The following is a 17,812-nucleotide window of genomic DNA, read 5'->3' as shown; positions in this document are numbered from 1 at the left end:
CGCAAGAAATACGAGACGCAGCAAAAAGTACGCAATTGCGGACAGCGTTGATTGTAGCCATTTATCGTGGACCGCACGGATATAACAATCAATGTACAGCTAACGTTTTACGATTTGTTCGAATAGGTTGAAGAAAAGAAGCAAAAAGTAAACATGTACAGGAAATAATGGCTGTGAAAACAAAAATCGTCCAATCGTCACGACTACTCTGTGACGTCATCATTATATTTCTGGAATTTTTTTTGATCGAGCTGTTCCGAGAATTTCCTGAAAAAACATGGGAATTTTGGAAAAATTAGGTTTTAGTGGTCTCAGAAAGGAAGAAAATAAATCTGTGCAAATCGATCAATAAATGAATACTGTAGATAAATTTCTAACGCTGACGGTTATGTTGGACAATTGCAATATGTGGGAAGTGAAAATACCGTACTTTGTTATGATCCTGCGGAAGTTCCGAAATAGTTCGTGAAGACCTGTTCAGAAAAATATTTCAAGGATCAAAGTGGTTGTGCAATAAGCTTAATAAATAGTAGTTAATAATAATTAATTTAGTTCCAAAAAATCTCATTCTTTATTTTTTTTTAAAAAGATAGTAGTAACGATACTGTTCTCTTCCGGTTGTACCGCAGATGGTTCGTAGTTGAGAAGGATCGGTTGCACGGAAACGTAAGCTAAGCAAGAGGACATTCCCATTCAAGAAAAAAAGTTGTTCCATCAAAGCAAAACTCTGCTAATACTTGCCGGTTGTACCGGAGGAGAATTTACCCGAGATGTTCAGCAAGAAATTTATATTAAGTAATTTGATAGAACATCATCTGTGCTAAAAGAAAAGTCAACTTTGGCCAAAAAATACCAAAAAAAAAATTAAAAAAACAAATTATACCAAAAAATAAAAAATTTCATTGATGTCGTTGTCATGAGTGCGGGTGTACCGCAGGACAACTGTGACATCACTAAGAGGAGTTCTCATGTTGTAAGACAGGTTTTTTCTGGAGACGTTCTTTTTGCGCTACAATGTTTAAGTGGTGTTCTCTGTAATTGCGTACCACCACACCACTACGGTCCCAGCACGAGGTCCCAACGCGCGATCCTTTTCACCGTGTTGGTCAATGTATCAGCGAGCGCTTTCTAGCGCCACACACACATATGTTATAAGTGTAGTTTCGTGACGGCTAACGATAGCGAAAAGTACCGGTTTTTTTTGTGGATGAGGAGGTGGTGGTGGTTATGGTGGCTATCCTGTACTGTATACGTTTATAGAAACATCATTAACTAATGAACTAATTTGCTATAAAAGAAGATCTGGACAGAAAAACATAAGACGAAAACCTCTACGCAACGAAAGTGAGACAACGACCAGTCGGCTGATACTCATGGATTTCAGCTCATTTTCGTTAATTCCTCGAACTTTTCCCTCGAATTCCTTTCCCTTATAAGCGTTAATGTGTTAAACAAATAAGTGGCGGCTGCTAGTGACACTCGCTCACTGCAAAGAACCAGACGACGTTGCTGTTGTTCTGGATTTCATGGAGAGAAAAAAAAACCCAGTGATTCATCTAAGCCTGAGATTTCCAGGATAGTCGTCGACCTTGAATCTTCGTTTCGCTAGCTCTTTTTTCTGCCTCCTCGTTCCTCCGCGAAAATTTCTCCTCTTCTGGTTTAGGACTTGTCTTTAGCGCTAGCAAATCTATGCATAGATGCTACAGTCGTGCGTGAAATTTTCTTATGTATGTCCGGGAAAAATGCTACCTGCAGTCGTGTTTTTGTTCTTGTGTGAATTTTTCCTCCTGCACTTCATAACTTTTGCTTTTTATTTTATTTTCCCCTTAGAAATACAGTTATTGAGAGCAGATTGTACCGTATACCTGTTTTACTCGTTTTTCTTTTTCGTCGTTTTTCCTGATGTGATTCATTATCCAGGCAAAAAGGTTTTTTTTTCTTCTCATCGAGTTTTGTTTCAATTTTTGTAGCTGAAACCCTTGAGTCCTTTAAAAGCGGATATTTAGGTGATTTGAGGTGTTAAGTGTCCTGGGCGCTAATATATTTTTCCTGATCTACGGATACCGTTCCCGATGACGTCATTGACGCCATAACACTTTTCTCTTGTATTGATCGTAGATCAAAACCCACGTCCAACGTACTATCCTCTTTTCAGGATTAAATCAATATGCATTGGATCGTCACCATCCTGGCCAGCGTAGCCATTGTGAAGGTAAGCGAATGGGAAAAACAGCATGTGTTAGAGATTAGAGACGCAGACATTGGAAATTTGGCAAGGTACCAAGCTGTAATACGGCAACGAAAAAATCGCTGATGAGGTGCATTTTTTGAATAATTAAGAGGTGATCAACAAAAATAGGTTTTTTTTTTCATCTACTGATGACCTATATGGATTGTAGTCGTGAAAAAAGTAGAAAGCAAAAAAGGCACATGGGAAGAATTTACTACATACTTTTACAAAGGTTTTTGTACTCTTTTTTTTCGGAAATCGATTTTTTGGAAAAGCTATCAGCTGGTGACACAACAAAAAAAAGTATTTTTTGATAAATATTTTTCGACTCGCCTAATTTCACTACAGCAATTTAGTTGCCGATTTTTTTTTTGGCAAAAAGTTCTGACTCAGACAAATATTTTTTCTTCTTTTTTTGGCGCACCACTGGTCGGTGTATGTGAAAAACAAATAAATAAATAGGGATATTCTGCTCAGCTTTCATTTTGTGATCAAACTTGGATCAATCGATCGAAAACAAAGTGCTGATTTAGTTTCCCTGCTTGGCAAAATATCACTATGTTGTAGACAAAAATTTGATCTATCGCAGTGATTTTACTGGGATTCTTGGATCCAGAAAGTTTTTTAACGATGATTTTTCCTCGTAGTAGTTCTAGTTGCCCGCTATTCTTTATTTGAATAAGTTTCAAATAGAAAAAATCGACTACAGAGGACTAGTGGGAGGGATTTTCAGCCTTAAAGGCTTTAATTGACGTGACTCATTGTCCTATTAGCTAAAATATTTGTGGAATAAAAGCCGAAAAATGGTGATTCAATGGTTTTTTTCTCTCCTTTCAACAACGCAATTTTTAGAAAAACTAGCAATCGTGCGAAAATCGCTCTTCAAAGCAATTGTATGATGTTCCGCGCAGCACGAGTTTGTCGGTACCTGAGGGACATTGCTGTGACTTTATGGATTGTAGGAAATAAATCGCTACATTTCATGCGCTTATTTCAAAAAATTACGGAATTTTTCAATCCAAGAAAGTGCGAAGTTCAAAATTTATGGTTCCTCTCGATTGTGCTGCACTTATTTCAAAAATGCTGCGCTTATTTCAAAAATTACGAAATTTTTCAATCCAAGAATGTGCGAAGTTCGAACAATTTTTGGTTCTTCTCGATTTTTTGCGCTGAAATCAGCTGATCGCCACCATATTTCTACGCGCCTGGACTTTCCTTCACGATCCATAACTTCCTCCTTCTTCCTTTTTTCTTCCTTTCATTCTTGTTTTGACTAATTCTCACCGTAATCGCTAGATCGCTAAACAAATCCCAATCGCGCCGATGACACACGGCCCCGATGACTCATCGCGGTTTCAGATCCCAGGTGGTCGATCTGGTTCCTTCTACCCGGCTCCGTCTTACACTTATAACTCGTTTCGATACACTAATGGCACAATAAATCGCGATGAGATGTGAGATTTGTCGCGACAACGATTGGGGCGACAAATTGTGAAAGTTTGGTGGATATTGAAGAAATTGTTTTCATCCATAGATGAAAATTATGTCTATTACGTGGAGGAAAACGTCAGCAAAAATTTTTAGCCTTGAACTTATACCGTAAATGATTAGTGGAAGTCGGCATATTTCTTTTTTTATTTTTTTAGATGGAATAGGACCACCAAGTCACAAACAAATATTTGAAAAGTATTGATAAATATAATTACTAAAAATTACAAATCGTATCCTCGAAAAATCTTATGAATTCAGAAAAAAAAATGTTTTTCTAATTATTTTTTTACTTGAGGAACATACTGTATGGCAGTGCCATGGCAAATAGCCAATTTCTGTCACTCTGCCACTTCTACTCGTTTTAGCCTGGAAAAGTTCACTTCTGATGATCTTCCGTAAAAATTTATCTCTTTCAGGGCCAGGATTTCGCATCGTTGTTGGGTCCGCTTCTTGGTGGTGGTGGTGGAGGAGGGGGAAACCCTCTTGGGGTAGGTGTTTGTTGCTGAAACCTTGTCAGAAAGTTTTTTTTTCTCCTGAGAAAAATCTTAGCCAAAAAAAAAAATTAAACCTTGAAAAAGGAGGAAGACAAAGTTTTTCACTACTACTCTTTTACACTTTTACTGTTCTATTTTTACAGGAGAAAAATAAATTCCGAATTCTTTTGATGTGCGCTTATTTACTCCAGTTCCTATTGTTTTTAGGGTATCCTGGCTGGCCTAGGCGGTGGTGGCGGTGGCAAGGGACCTGATATAGGCAGTTTATTCAGTCTTGGGGCAGGATTACTTGGAGTTAGTGATATTTTTTTACTCAATCTCTTTTACTTTTTTTTTCTAAATCCCAGACTCTCATCTCATACAGTTTATTTACAGTTGTTTACTTTCGATTAAGAAAATAACTGCAGCTTCCTTCCAGAAGGGCGGCGGCGGAGCACCGATGATACCGATACCAGCGCCAGCAGCTCGTCCAGCTCCCGCGGGCCGAGGCGGCGGCATTCAGGGTCCCACAAACATCGCCGTTCCCGACTACTCAGACTACGAAGACAAGACTGTAAGCAAGAAACCGGATCAGGATGATCAGGATAAGGATAGCGATATAGGCGAATAGACCGGATAGAAACTGTTACGTCGTGATATTGCAATGTCGTAAATTATTCGCTATTTGTTTTTCTAGAACTTTTAGAATTTAATGTAAGTAAAATAAAAATTGCTGAAAAAAGTGTAGATTTATTTAGATAGAGGTGTGTGCTAACTAACTTTGAGTGAGTGAATAATCAATAACACGACGTAACACTTTCTTGACTGTCGCGCAGTGTCGCGTGGTGTCGCGCAATGTCGCATCACATCGCTTGTGATCGCACGCGTGTGCGCGGTGAATTCGAATCGTTGAAGTTTTTTGAGAAGGGTCTGATTGAGGTTTGCAAAAACCGTGGCCAAGAGAATTCTGGACAAAGAAAATACAAGTTTAATAGTTTCTGGTGAAATTTGGTTCAAATCTAAGATCAACTGTATACATAGAATGAATTTTAGGACTTAAACCTGGATACCTATTAGATTTCGGGATCAGATATCCTATTTAAAATCTGAAATTTAGGATTTGTACTTTGGAAACTTCCTAGAATTTGGGGTACACCACGAAATGAGTGTCATTTTTGGAAATTTGGTCAAAAAATCCGATTCTATTAGATTTTAAAATACTTTTCTATATTGGCTTCTTCTCAGGGATCCAGCGAAAAAATCAGTAGAAATCCAAGTTTATTTTTTCTGGCTCATTGCTAATCCCAGTTTTGGTGGGAGAAACCCAGCTATTTGTTTTTAAAATTTAAATTCAGGCGGTACATTTGTAGAAAAACTCATGAAATAACTAGATGAGAACTTTTTCCTGATATTTTTGCGCTGATAATTGGGAATTGATCATTTTGACTGATCGGAAGTCGACACGCGCTTACTTCGTCCACTTTTTTTCCCAGTCATTATACGCTCCAATGCACTGCTTTGCCTCTTATTTTCCAAATAATCTGCAACTGGGACGATAACCGGTCACAGTAGGTTCCACAGTCGCGTCGTATTTTTTCAGGGACCCAAACCGTCGCCTGTTCAGACTCAGCAGCAGCGCAAGGAACAGCGTCAAAAAGCCCGACGAGAGAAGGAGGTAATCCATGGATCACTCGTTTAAAAATCTCTATAATTCGATTCTGCCTCCTCCGATTACGGAATGTTTGCAGTGTGCCCGTAGACTGTCGATGCTAATCGATTATTAATTTTTTTGCGTGTGTAGCTAGCTAGTTGTAGTCGGCAGTTCACTTCAGCTTCGCAAACAACGACGTCGTGAACAACAACAACGTCAACGAGTTCGTCAACAACAACGGGTAGAATAGCACTGAACTAACTTAGCACATCTGAATTTGTGTTTATGCACCACGCAAAGTTGCACACATTAGTGAATTTATCCCGTAATTACTCAGTGGAAAGGGCTTTCTCTGGGTTAAATGCGTTTTTCGGTGTTTTCACCCATAACATTTTGTTCCGTAGTCCAGGAAGTGAAGGTTGAGAAAAAAAAAACAAGCAAAAACGGACCGATACAGCTTAGCGATCGCGTTTAAACTTGAGCAGTATGCAACAGCGAGAACTGGTCCTCGCGCCCGGAAGAGCGATGCAACGAAAAAGGCGCCTCTCAACACTGGTATCTCTATGTATCATTTGCTGCGTGTCTACCGGCATTATGAATGACACTCCCATATAAGCTGGTTTTCTTTGGAAAAGTCCTTAAAGTCCTTATAAACACCAAATTACAAGTGTTTTGGCTGTTTGCCAGTTCGGATCTGTAGATTTCTGGATTCCGAAAAGCATGGAAGTGAGGGTGAATCTGCCGATACGGTTGAGAATATAGAAAGTGGGGCCCAATCGCTGAAAATTCGGAAATGTTGCGCCTGCGAATGAATTTTTAAGGCGAAGTCATTTCAGGATAGCAGTTGTTTTGATTCCTTATGCGATTCTGGTTGAAGCACTTGCTAAAAACGTGTTGTACCACAACTAAAGTATGTAAGAAGTGATTTAGCTGCGCTCGTACCGCAATGTGACCCTTCGTCAAGCTGAATCTAATTTCATCGCGCATTTTTCTCAAAAAGGTGTTAGAATCGAGCGACGAGTGGTGCAAGCCTAGGAAAACCGGAGTGGATCACTTCACATCCTCGTTTTCTCGGCGTCCTTTTCCAAAATAATTTGCACAGTGCAGCATTGGAATTCTTTCAGTAATATAGCAACTATAAATGTTCGCTTATGACGTCGGTCCCGACACTTTTGCACTTGAAATATTACTGTAATCACCGTTTTTGCTCTTCTTCGTACTGGTAGCTGATACAGTAGAACTCAGTTTTTTTTGGTGCCTTGCGCATTGATATTATCAGCAAATAGTAAAATTTTTTGAGTTCCGTTTTTTTCTTTTGAAAAAAAAGAACAGAACTCAAAAAAAAAATTCACGTGAAAATTTTTGGACATCTACCAAAAATTGAATCCTTCACCTGGATCTCGATGAAGGCAAAATTTTCTGCAAGCATACTGTAATAAAATCACGCATAATCCTGAAGCATAATACACGAAAAGAATCTAAAGACGGGACCTAACTAAAAGGGGCCCAACTTAGAGAAAACTATTGACTGGGCGCTGTAATAAGTTCTATATTCTCACAGTGTCACATATCCTTTCGGAATTAAGCGATTTTAAATCTATACATCTGTAAATCTAAAGTCTAAAAATCTAAAATAAAATTTAAATAAAATAAAAATCTAAAATGTAAAAATATCTAGAATTTCTAAAAATTTTAGACAAATTCAAAAACCTAAAATCTGAAAAAAACATCTAGAATTTCTAAGAAATTGTAGAAAAATCTGAAAATCTAAAATCTAAAAATATCTAGAATTTCTAAAAATTTTAGAAAAATCTAAAAATCTGATATAAAATCTAAATAAAATAAAAATCTAAAATCTAAAAATATCTAGAATTTAAATTTACCTATTTGTGTATTTACGTCCTTTAGATGTTGCAACAACTACAAAAAGAGAATCGAAAGCGCAGAGAACAACAACAGCAGCGTAAACAGAAAAACGTCTGTTTCCGAGATCATATACTAGTATCATGCTTGTAACACGTGAATTCGGCTATGCTTTTAATTTTTTCACGGTGGAGGGTAGCAATTTTCTAATTTTTCTATCACAGCTTAATTACTTAAATTGAAGAGAGACGCGTATGCGGCCGCTGTCAATCGACTTCTTTCCAGAAACTGGCCGTCACCACCGAAACTCCTGACGCGTTGCGTCCACCGAACAGTATGACATGGATGCAAGGCGGCCACGCTTCCAACGCCGGTGACATCGACAGCGACTACGACATCGTCGGGATGACGGGTCCTGGCGCCCGCGCAGCAGCGCCGCCGCCGCCGTCGGAATTCACTCCAGTCGGACGTGGGTGATGAAGACAGCTAATGTTGTAAAATTGTCTCCGTGTGTGTGTGTGTGTGTGTGTGTGCTCGATCTCTATTGTGTTTCTGTACAGCGGAATGAATCATTCAAAGTAGCATTGCTAATCAATAAATCGATAAAATCAATACTATAATAGTCTAATAGAATTCAATGTTCAGGTAGTGTACAACGAGCACCTAATCCAGTATACCATAATCCACGTGCACGTACATTTGTCCTGAATCAAGCCACGCTTCCACCGATGAGGTGAGGAAGTGAGATAGTGTGTAGAATAGGGAGAGTGTTAGACATGATATCTACAGGGATCTGTAACAGTATGTGTCGTTAACGACTACTTAGAACCATTTTCGTCAAATTTTCTTTTCTCCATCTCCTCTATATTTTTACCGTACACCCGATACTGTACTACTGATAACCTCTATACACTATGTTGCCAGTCGTAGCGTAATATTCATGACAACCAGAGTTCAGAGAAACAAACGGGGACCAGTTTTCGTGTAACTAATTTCATCGTTTTCTATCACATCCATATTTAGGATAACGAAAAACGTTTACAATTGACAAATGCATGGTCTTGAGAAAAATTGGAGGAAAACAAATAATTTCTTCCAGAAAAAAAGTCCGGTGTTATACTATTTACAGATCCAGACTTCTACACATGAAGTTGTCTAAATTACGTAGCTTATTGCCCTAATACACATGTTTTTTCGTCGTTTTCATCAAGCCGTCATCGATTGGAGCTATTGATCTTTCTTGTTAGAGTACAATCACGTTTAACGTTAATTATTTGTTGAGTTTTCCAGTTTTCCAGGGGATGTTAACAATTCCCAGTACTTACTGTTTACTTGCTGTTATTCCCGGTACCGAGTATTGAGCCGTTCAACGGAAGTTTGACTCGTAAGGAGGGATGTGAAAAAAAACACCTTCCCTCAAAACTAATGAATGTAAAGATTTTTAGAAAGAGATCAAAATGAAAGGAAATAGTCGGGTCAAAACTAATAGAAGCGCGGTGCAGTTGCGTAAGCGGCTGCGATCGAAGCGGCGCCGTGTAGCGCAGCGATTGGAATTACGAGGGGACCTTCGCTAGCACCGCTCATTGCAGCAATTCGAGCGAATCTAGCAATGGCCCCGTTTCGACCATAACCGCTACGTTCCATGGCGCCAATTCCAGCGCACCCGCGCATGCAACTGCACCAAGCTTCGGGTCGTTTCGATCCGACTATAGAAGCAGTCCAAAAACGAGTAAAAATAGTTCCAAACGAAGCGATAAAATCCATCAATAAAATTATCAAAAGTCGTACTAAAGTCCGAGAAAGATCACTGGATGCTTTATTTGATTCTCCGTGGATTATCGTTCATAGATTATGAATGATGATCAGAAGTGTTCAGTACCCTCGATAAATATCAATCAAAGTGAATTAAAATGAAGCTTGGATAATGTCAACTAGCTGGATGATGATAGCCTCCTGTGATCCTGACGTTCAAACAAAATTATTGATCGATGGGGATTTGTGAACATATAGTCGGGTCTAAACAACATGGAGCATGATGCAGTTGTGTAAGCGGCCGCGCTCGTAGCGGCGCGGTGGAGCGTAGCGGTTGGAATCGACGTTTGACCATCGCAAACTGCAGCCATTGATGGTGCTAGTGAGGGTCCGCCGTGGATAACAACCGCTACGCTCTACCGCGCCGCATCAACCGCAGTCGCTTACGCAGCTGCATCGTTCTTCATGCTGTTTTGACCCTACTATAAAATATGTAACATTTATTTTTCAGGATATATCCTCAACAATTTGTGCAGCAACCGTCATTACCACCTCAACAATTTGTACAACAACCGCAGTTTCCGCCCCAACAATTTGTACAACAACCGCAGTCACCGGCTCAACAATTTGTACAACAACCGCAGTCACCGGCTCAGCAACAGTACTGGAACTGGGCGCCACCAACCGCAGCGCCAATTGTCGCCACTACGGTGGCTCCGATAATGCCGGTGAACACAGCGCCACCGTTTACACTACCACCACCGGAACAGGCGACGAAACCAAGTCCAAAACTATTGGCGCATAATACAGCACGGGTAGGTGGTGTCACATACATATATTAATTGTTTGTAGCTCTAATATGTATTCTTAGTTTGAGACGCGAGGTTGTTACAATTTTTCACTATTTCCAAGCGTTTCGGCGCTCGCCCTCCTCAGAGCCCGGAAGAGTGAAATCGAACGTGATTCATCCGATCAAACGCACTATCCCCCAACATAGAAAATCCTAAGCCTACTGTTGGGTCTCACAGTTCAGAAGTGGAGGTGTAAGGTTTACCTTAGTGTTGTAGGATTCCTTGCCTCAGCTAGATACCCGTGGTGAAGTGACTAGCGCACTTAAAGGCATCACCCCACGAATCTGAGGTGGTGCAGATTTCAGGTGGAGTATTCGTATACGGGATGGGAGACTACGGAGAGGGAGGTGATTCCGTCCATTTCTTGCTAATTGCCGTGAAAAACGGTCCGGAAGATGCGGCGCCGCACAAGACTGGCGCGCTCCAATCGAACCTCTTGTACAAAATGGTGCGCCAAAACGAATGAAGCCGTATCTTCCGGGCCGTTTTTTACGGTAATTAGGAAGAAATGGACGAAATCACCTCCCTCTCCGTAGTCTCCCATACTGTATACGAATACTCCACCTGATATCTGCACCACGTCAGATTCGTGGTATGCTGCCTTTAAAACAGCAACCTTAAAGTTGAAGCGAGTCCCCGCGTAACATAAAGGCATTCCTCTTTGCGACTCATATTCGGTATCTTGGGATGGATCCAAAACGCTTCCAGAGCCTCGCGCGTCGCAATGCTAGGTTCGTGCGCCAATATCGTGATGTTAACTTCAAAATCTTCTCCGTTATGAAGCCGTACCCTATGTCCACCTAATGCCGTGGAGTCACGTAATTTCCTTTTGTCGTCCAGGTATTCGTTAACATGAATACAGTAGTTTCTTCTATGTATTCGTCACCGCACCCAATACAGGAAATCAGATAAACAAACAGACAACAACACATGAACTCATGCAATCACCTTCCAGGGAAAATGTACTTGGAAGGGTGAGGGAGGGAGGGGGACACTCGGGTGCGCCCTTATTCTGGAAGCTCTATCTTCATTTTTTCTCTTAGTAACTTTAATTACATGCCATAGATCCTTGAAAGCCAATGCTTAGGTCTTAAGGACCCGACTGATTTAGTTATTTACTTCCAGAAATAAAGTGTGCACTGAGTACACCTCTCACCGTCCCCCAACTACTTTTTACCCCCCCCCCCCCCTTCCTTCCTTGTTACCTCGACATATTTTTTTCAATCCGGTATGAAGCAAATACGATCGTATAGGCGATTGCGGATGAGCTTTTGCTTAAAACTGCAAGGGAAGGGAAGGAGGGAGTTCATCAATTGCTACAGATTCTTCAAGGTTTTCTGTCCTCAGACACCGCCGAATGGGAGCTCTAAACTCATCGGAAATAAACGGTATACAAGAGGGGATTTTCTCCAAACTAGATTTATTTGGAGTTTATTCTTTTTTATTCATAGACCACATTGGTCTGTGACCGTTATCGACCGCAATTTTCCTAGCAAGCTCAATTGATTATTATATATTATTATATTATTATTTCCCATCGATTTTATTTTGCTTATAATCACCAGTTCTCCTTAATCTGATGACATCGCTCTAAGCGGGACCGGTTCCACTTCAGATGATTCGCGAAATTGCAACATTTTCCGACCACCATCATGGGGCAAATGAAGATTACGGTGCAGTACAAACACTGATGGAAGCATTTTTTGAGGCAATCGCTGAACCAAAACCGTTAACAGTACCACAGGTAACCACTAAACGATATTTTCCTCTCTAAAAACTGGTAACTTTGCCGTATTTTTATGTTCTCAACTCTTAGTAATTGAAGGATCCAACTCGCGCTGTGAATATCTACAAACCAATGTATGACGGTACTGAAATGGGTGCTAACCGTCCACTTACCAACAAACTTTTCGAAAGTGATATGGTGCTTACAGTGGAGCAAATGAAGGGGTATGAATTCAGTGTTTGAATTTTTTTTTCGACAAGATCTTCAACGAATATTTAAACTCAAAGATGTTGCATTAAGAGTTGTGTTGGCATCGAAAGCACAACGGCAAGGAGGACTTCGGAGAGGAAAAAGAAAGGTACAATTGTTTTGTGATATTCACACGACAAGTTATAGTCGGGTCAAAACGACATCAAGCACAGATAGTTGCGTAAGCGGCTGCGCTCGAAGCAGTGCGGTGGAGCGCAGCGCTAAAGATCGAGTGGGGATCCCTGCCACCGCCATTCACCGCTGCAGTTGGCGATGGTCCCATCTCGTTTCCAACCGCTATCTCCACCGCGCCGCTTCGAGCGCAACCGCTTACGCAACTGCGTCGTGCTTCATGTCGCTTTGATCCGACTACGCTGTTCACCAAACTCACTACAGTACTTGTAATCATGATGGCTCAACCCTCCATTAAACATGGTTTTAAAATAAGGTTCTTCCGCAGAGATTCCGTGGGGAAAATGCCTTAGAGCCCAGATAGATTTAGGTATCCACTCCTAGAAATAACGGCGGAACTGAGTGCTTCCTCTCTCTTCCAACTACATTTTACATTTTTTTTCCGCTCATCAATGCATTTGCGGGCTTTGGTGGAGAAATTGCAAATCTACATTTTATGCTTAGGTGATTACCGGATCAGTGTATCGATGGCCACGTGCGCCGATCCCGTACAGATTCAAGGAAGGAGACGGTGAGCAGATAGAGGGCTTAAACTACACTTGGTAGGTCGCCCTTAATTCACCACAACTAATCGATAATTGCAGAAAAATGGCGCAATCTCATTCGTTCCGCTCTCAAACATTGGGAATCGGAGACGTGTGTACGATGGGAAGAAAATGGCCGCGGCAAGGATCACGTAATTTTCTTCCGTGGAAGCGGGTGAGGTTTTATAGATACTGTGTTTAATTTCGTCATAATCGCTCTTTAAATTGTTTTTAAAGGTGCTATTCGAGTGTAGGTCGGACAGGCGGATCACAAATGATTTCTATTGGTTATGGATGCGAGGATGTCAGTATCACTACTGGATTTAAAAGTTAGGATAATCCATTGTCACTGTTTTGCTTTCAGAAAGGGATTGTTTGTCACGAAGTTGGACATTCACTTGGATTCTGGCATGAGCAATCGCGACCGGACAGAGATCGATACATTTCATTGAAGTGAGTTAAGGAAATACTCTTAGACTAGGAAAAAAAAACGAAGTAACAAAGCAAAGGCAAGACCTCAAATAGATCTAAAATAAGAAATACTCCTACGAATATCGAATTACTTTTTCAAACATCATATTAGTAGTGAACATATTAATGTAACAGCTTCTTTTCCTAGAAATAGAAATGAAAAGAAAAAAGCGAATCGAACATCTATTGTCACGAAATGACAAAAAAATAACAGATTCGTTTTCTTTTTAAGAATAAGACTTCAATAAGAGAGAATATTAAGCTCGGAAGGAAGCTCCCATATGTATCAAAAACGAGGAGTGATCGTAAGTTAGATCCTGAAAAAAGCCCAATGGTTAGCGTTTTGTCTTCAGCAAACAGTTCATCATTCGTGGTACCGATGGGAATTTCGAGCGTAGAACGACGCAAGAGATTGAGGACATGGGGCTGCCGTATGATATGGGGTCGGTGATGCATTATGGACCGAATGTGAGTGTGCTTCTATCTCATATTTATCTTAAGATGTGCAGTTAACCAGAGTATTCCTGATGCTTACATAAGCACACCCAGAAGCGTACTTCTTCAAATCAAATAGTTGTGAAAATCACGGATGAGCTGGGTTTGTGGTTCCTCAATCGCTTGACCATCTTTTGCTCTCTAATGTTCGTTATTGATCAGTGGGCGTCAGAAAGGGCGGGTGCATGTGAAAAACCAAGGGTTAGCTGCTCTCTTCACACCCACAAAAGGCGTACTATCCATTATTATCATTCTCTGTAAGTGGTAGATAATATCTGTCATTACTTTTATTAAACATGTCATTTAATTCTCCTCTTATCATGACATCTTTCTTTTCAAGGCGTTCACCAACGATTGGGATCAGATAACCATCAAAACAAATGATCATAACTATCAACGAACGATCGGTCAACGTGCTGCACCCTCCTTCATTGATGTGAAACAAGTGAATCGACTCTATTGTAACGGTGAGGGTTATTTTATCGCTTACAATGGTGCGCAGCCTTTTATCATTTCAATGCGAGAGACACATCGTGAAAATTATCCTCCTGATCGATCGGAGTGATTTGAAGTCGCAAAATCGATTGTGGTCAACAGGTTTTGTTCAACTACTATTGCGTTGTAGTACTTTTACAGCAGTTTATTGATGATTGCACCATGTTTATCGCACTTCCCTGGGTAAATAGCTCCACATGAAGGTGAACATCGATATAAACATTAGATTATGGAGTTCAGTCAGGATTATGACTAAATATTACCACTAAATCATTATAATCATAAACGAATTTCATCCTTTTATCATTTCATCGTATCGTACCACTGTTTTCTCTTTTGATTGTATTATTATAAGAAATAATGATATAAAATCAAATCAATAGTACTACACCATGTCATTCTAGATGTGTGCGCCCAGCTACCGTGCGAAAATGGAGGATATCCAGATCCAAACAACTGTAACGTGTGTAAATGTCCGCCAGGACTGACTGGACGAACATGCAAAGAGATTCCGCAAGGTTGTTGATTCTCAAATTGTGTTGTGCTATCTATTTATTATTTACTTTTCTCAGGTAATGAGAACGACATACTTGAAAAGAAATGTATTAGTTTTAAGAAATTTTCTTCTTAGAATTCACAATCCTCGTTTTAGTTGGATGCGGTGGCGAATTGACGGCGACACCGGTCTGGCAAGAACTCGGACATCGTGGCAAAAGAAAATGTTTCTGGAGAATACGAGTAAGTACACAGTGTTAAATTGGTGGCCTATCACATTGCTTTCCATTTTAGACCAACAATGCTCGTATTCGATTTATTCTGAGCAACGTAAACTACCGTTGCGAAACCACCTGCAGAGCTTACGTGGAGATCAAGCACAATTCCGATTTTCAACAAACAGGATTTAGAGCATGGTATGATTTTCTGTCATAGTAAATGATTAAGGAACGGGTCTAGCGTAGTCGCTAAGAGGCTCGACTGATCGATTTTGACTGCACGATCGATGGTTCGAAGCTGCCCTAGTCCCAACCATGCTTTTCATCCCTACGGGCCGATAAATTGGTACCAAACTAGTCCGATAGGATAAAAAAAGAACTGACTTGATGCATCGGCTGGCCCTCGCGAATCAATGCATAGGTCAATGTATGGCCAAGACCTCAACGAATTCCCAATTGCAGTCAAGACGTGTAGGCGCATCCCAAACGGATTGATGCCTCAGAGAAATTACTTTGCTTTTCATTAATGATTTGATATAAATGACCACAACAGTCCGAGTTCTTGAAATCGCTCTCTTGATCACTAATCATCAGTTGCGTTGCGGGTAAAATTTCTAATAGGAGCCTCGTTAATTTTGGTGGAAATAGCTGATTAGCTATCGCCCATGTTCGACTGTCTTTGAATCTCGGCATGTTGAAACGTAGTTTTAACTGATTTCCTTGAGCTGTAGCCAAGATTGGTATCGAACTTCGATACCAATCTTGGCTACAGCTCAAGGAATTCGATACCAATCTTGGCTACAGCTCAAGGAAATCAGTTAAAACTAGCTGATTAGCTATTTCCACCAGAATTAACGTTATCTCAACTATACCGACAACCGCGTGCCGCTAGCAGCACGCGGTTGTCGGTATAGTTGAGATAACGATAAAAATCAGCAGCTTCTTGCTATCTCTTATGAAGACAACTAAATAGCCCAATCGGAAGAAACAGGAAGGCTCTGGGGCTATCATAGATCCAGCTTTAGTCCCAGTGCCAACGTGAACAATGGAACGGGAGTTTGAGGATCGGCACACATCCGATCGATAGAAGCAGTCTGGTCGAAACCTCCTGAAGCTTGAAGCAGTTGCGTAAGCGGCTGCGTTCAAAGTGGCGCGGTGAAGCGATTAGTTTGGATTGAAGTGAGACCCTCCACTTATTACAGTAGTCCGAATGAACCCAGCGGCGGTACCACCTTAATCCCAACTGGCGATCGCAACTTCTTACGCAAAGGCACCAAGATTCAAGTTGTTTTGACCCAATTTCATCTACTGACATCAGCGTACGTTTACGTTACCTTCTAGAGAACTTGCGGATTTTGATTCTACCTCAGCACCCATTCTCGCAAAGAAAAGAAAGGTGATGTCACATCAACATAAATGTGGTTCTTATTCTTTCATTATTCAAAATATGTGATCATTCAGCGAAAAATAAAATAAACTGTTCAGTTGCAATGAGGGTGAAATCCATGTGACATCCGAACAAGCAGAAGTGCTCATTATTGCTGATTCAACGGAATTGAGCTATGAAACAGGTTTCAATCTTCGGTACATTCAAGGTTTGTACAGGGGAATGGTATTTTCCATTTAAATTATATTAGGTGGTGATTTATTATGAGTTGCAGACTCTGGCCAACCTTTACCCAAACCGCCTCCGTCTGTTTGGGTGCCGGGAAGTGAGAATCGTGGATTCCGTGGTTCGACGGCGGTTGGTGGCCCAATCGAGAAATTCATTCTTAATGCTATACCAAAAGTTCGGTGAGTAATATGGAAACAAAGGATAAATTGTGTCAGCGAATACGTAAATTCTTGGATGGCTTTTTTCGAATTTAATTATTTTTATTCTCTTCGATGATGTGGAACTTAGCATCCTTGTCATTACAGAGATCCTAATCGTCCATGGGAAAGCATCGCCAGCATCGTCGCCGAATACAGTTTGGCCAGCTTATTAGGCGTAAGTCAGCGGCGCTAGAATGACATAAACAACAGTAGATATTTCCGTTGTCATCACCTCCTGTATTTGATAGTTTCTCTTCGAATGTTCTGGAACTGTGCCCCAAACCCTAGAACTGTCTTTTTTAACTGAACCGCGATATTCTTTCTTGCGTATTGAAAGAGCTACTGAAATGTGACAATCTGAGCGGAATAGCGTGTTTGAAATCCTACCATGCAGTATCTCAAGTCGCAGAAAATTCCTTGCTTCCTTTTTTTGGTTTTTTTTTTGTGTCACAAGGACATATTCATGCGGATCCTGAAAACCCTCTTAGTTGTGAACTGTGCTAAAGGCTGTCAATTCAAATAACCATTGCTTTTGTTTAACTCATCAGCGATCGCTGTCGTTGTTCCGTGCTACTGATGATGACGCAACCATCACTCAAATTCATGGATTGTCTGTAAAATTGTCATTTCCACATCTTATCTGTATATAAGCATCTTAAAATACTACTCAATTCATCACCGGGTAAGCTCTGAAATGCCTTTCATTTCCCTTTTTCCTCTTAAATTTTCCTTCTAGTCAGATTGTGCCTTTATCTGCTTAATTTCTATAGTGTCTTTCCATACATGCATCTTTTTTTACGTGCTGCCAACTTCGTCATGCA

The 17,812-nt window shown here is 40.6% G+C and overlaps 1 protein-coding gene across 2 annotated transcripts; it reads left to right on the top strand.

The window, feature by feature from the left end:
- Nucleotides 1-2,167: 2,167 nt before the first annotated feature.
- RB195_004166 (uncharacterized protein) lies at nucleotides 2,168-17,184 on the top strand (the record flags this gene model as incomplete). 2 transcript variants are annotated; one of them, XM_064179998.1, is made up of 24 exons in its annotated part: nucleotides 2,168-2,212; nucleotides 4,138-4,209; nucleotides 4,423-4,509; nucleotides 4,634-4,768; nucleotides 5,795-5,869; nucleotides 7,994-8,177; nucleotides 8,354-8,441; nucleotides 9,972-10,275; nucleotides 11,927-12,055; nucleotides 12,137-12,261; nucleotides 12,338-12,395; nucleotides 12,923-12,989; nucleotides 13,063-13,177; nucleotides 13,240-13,306; nucleotides 13,367-13,455; nucleotides 13,827-13,941; nucleotides 14,175-14,225; nucleotides 14,309-14,435; nucleotides 14,868-14,981; nucleotides 15,116-15,201; nucleotides 15,253-15,374; nucleotides 16,662-16,771; nucleotides 16,838-16,970; nucleotides 17,097-17,184. In XM_064179998.1, 24 exons carry the CDS (start codon nucleotides 2,168-2,170, stop codon nucleotides 17,182-17,184), a joined length of 2,586 nt encoding a protein of 861 aa, XP_064033172.1. The 2 variants fall into 2 exon arrangements, with proteins under 2 accessions (XP_064033172.1, XP_064033171.1); XM_064179997.1 differs by lacking the exon at nucleotides 14,175-14,225.
- Between the last annotated feature and the right edge of the window lie 628 nt (nucleotides 17,185-17,812).

The sequence above is a fragment of the Necator americanus genome, chromosome I, assembly GCF_031761385.1.
Source record: "Necator americanus strain Aroian chromosome I, whole genome shotgun sequence".
Classification (NCBI taxonomy): Eukaryota; Metazoa; Nematoda; class Chromadorea; order Rhabditida; family Ancylostomatidae; genus Necator; species Necator americanus.
Note: the sequence above shows the minus strand (reverse complement) of the source record. Positions and strands in the feature narration are given on the sequence as shown.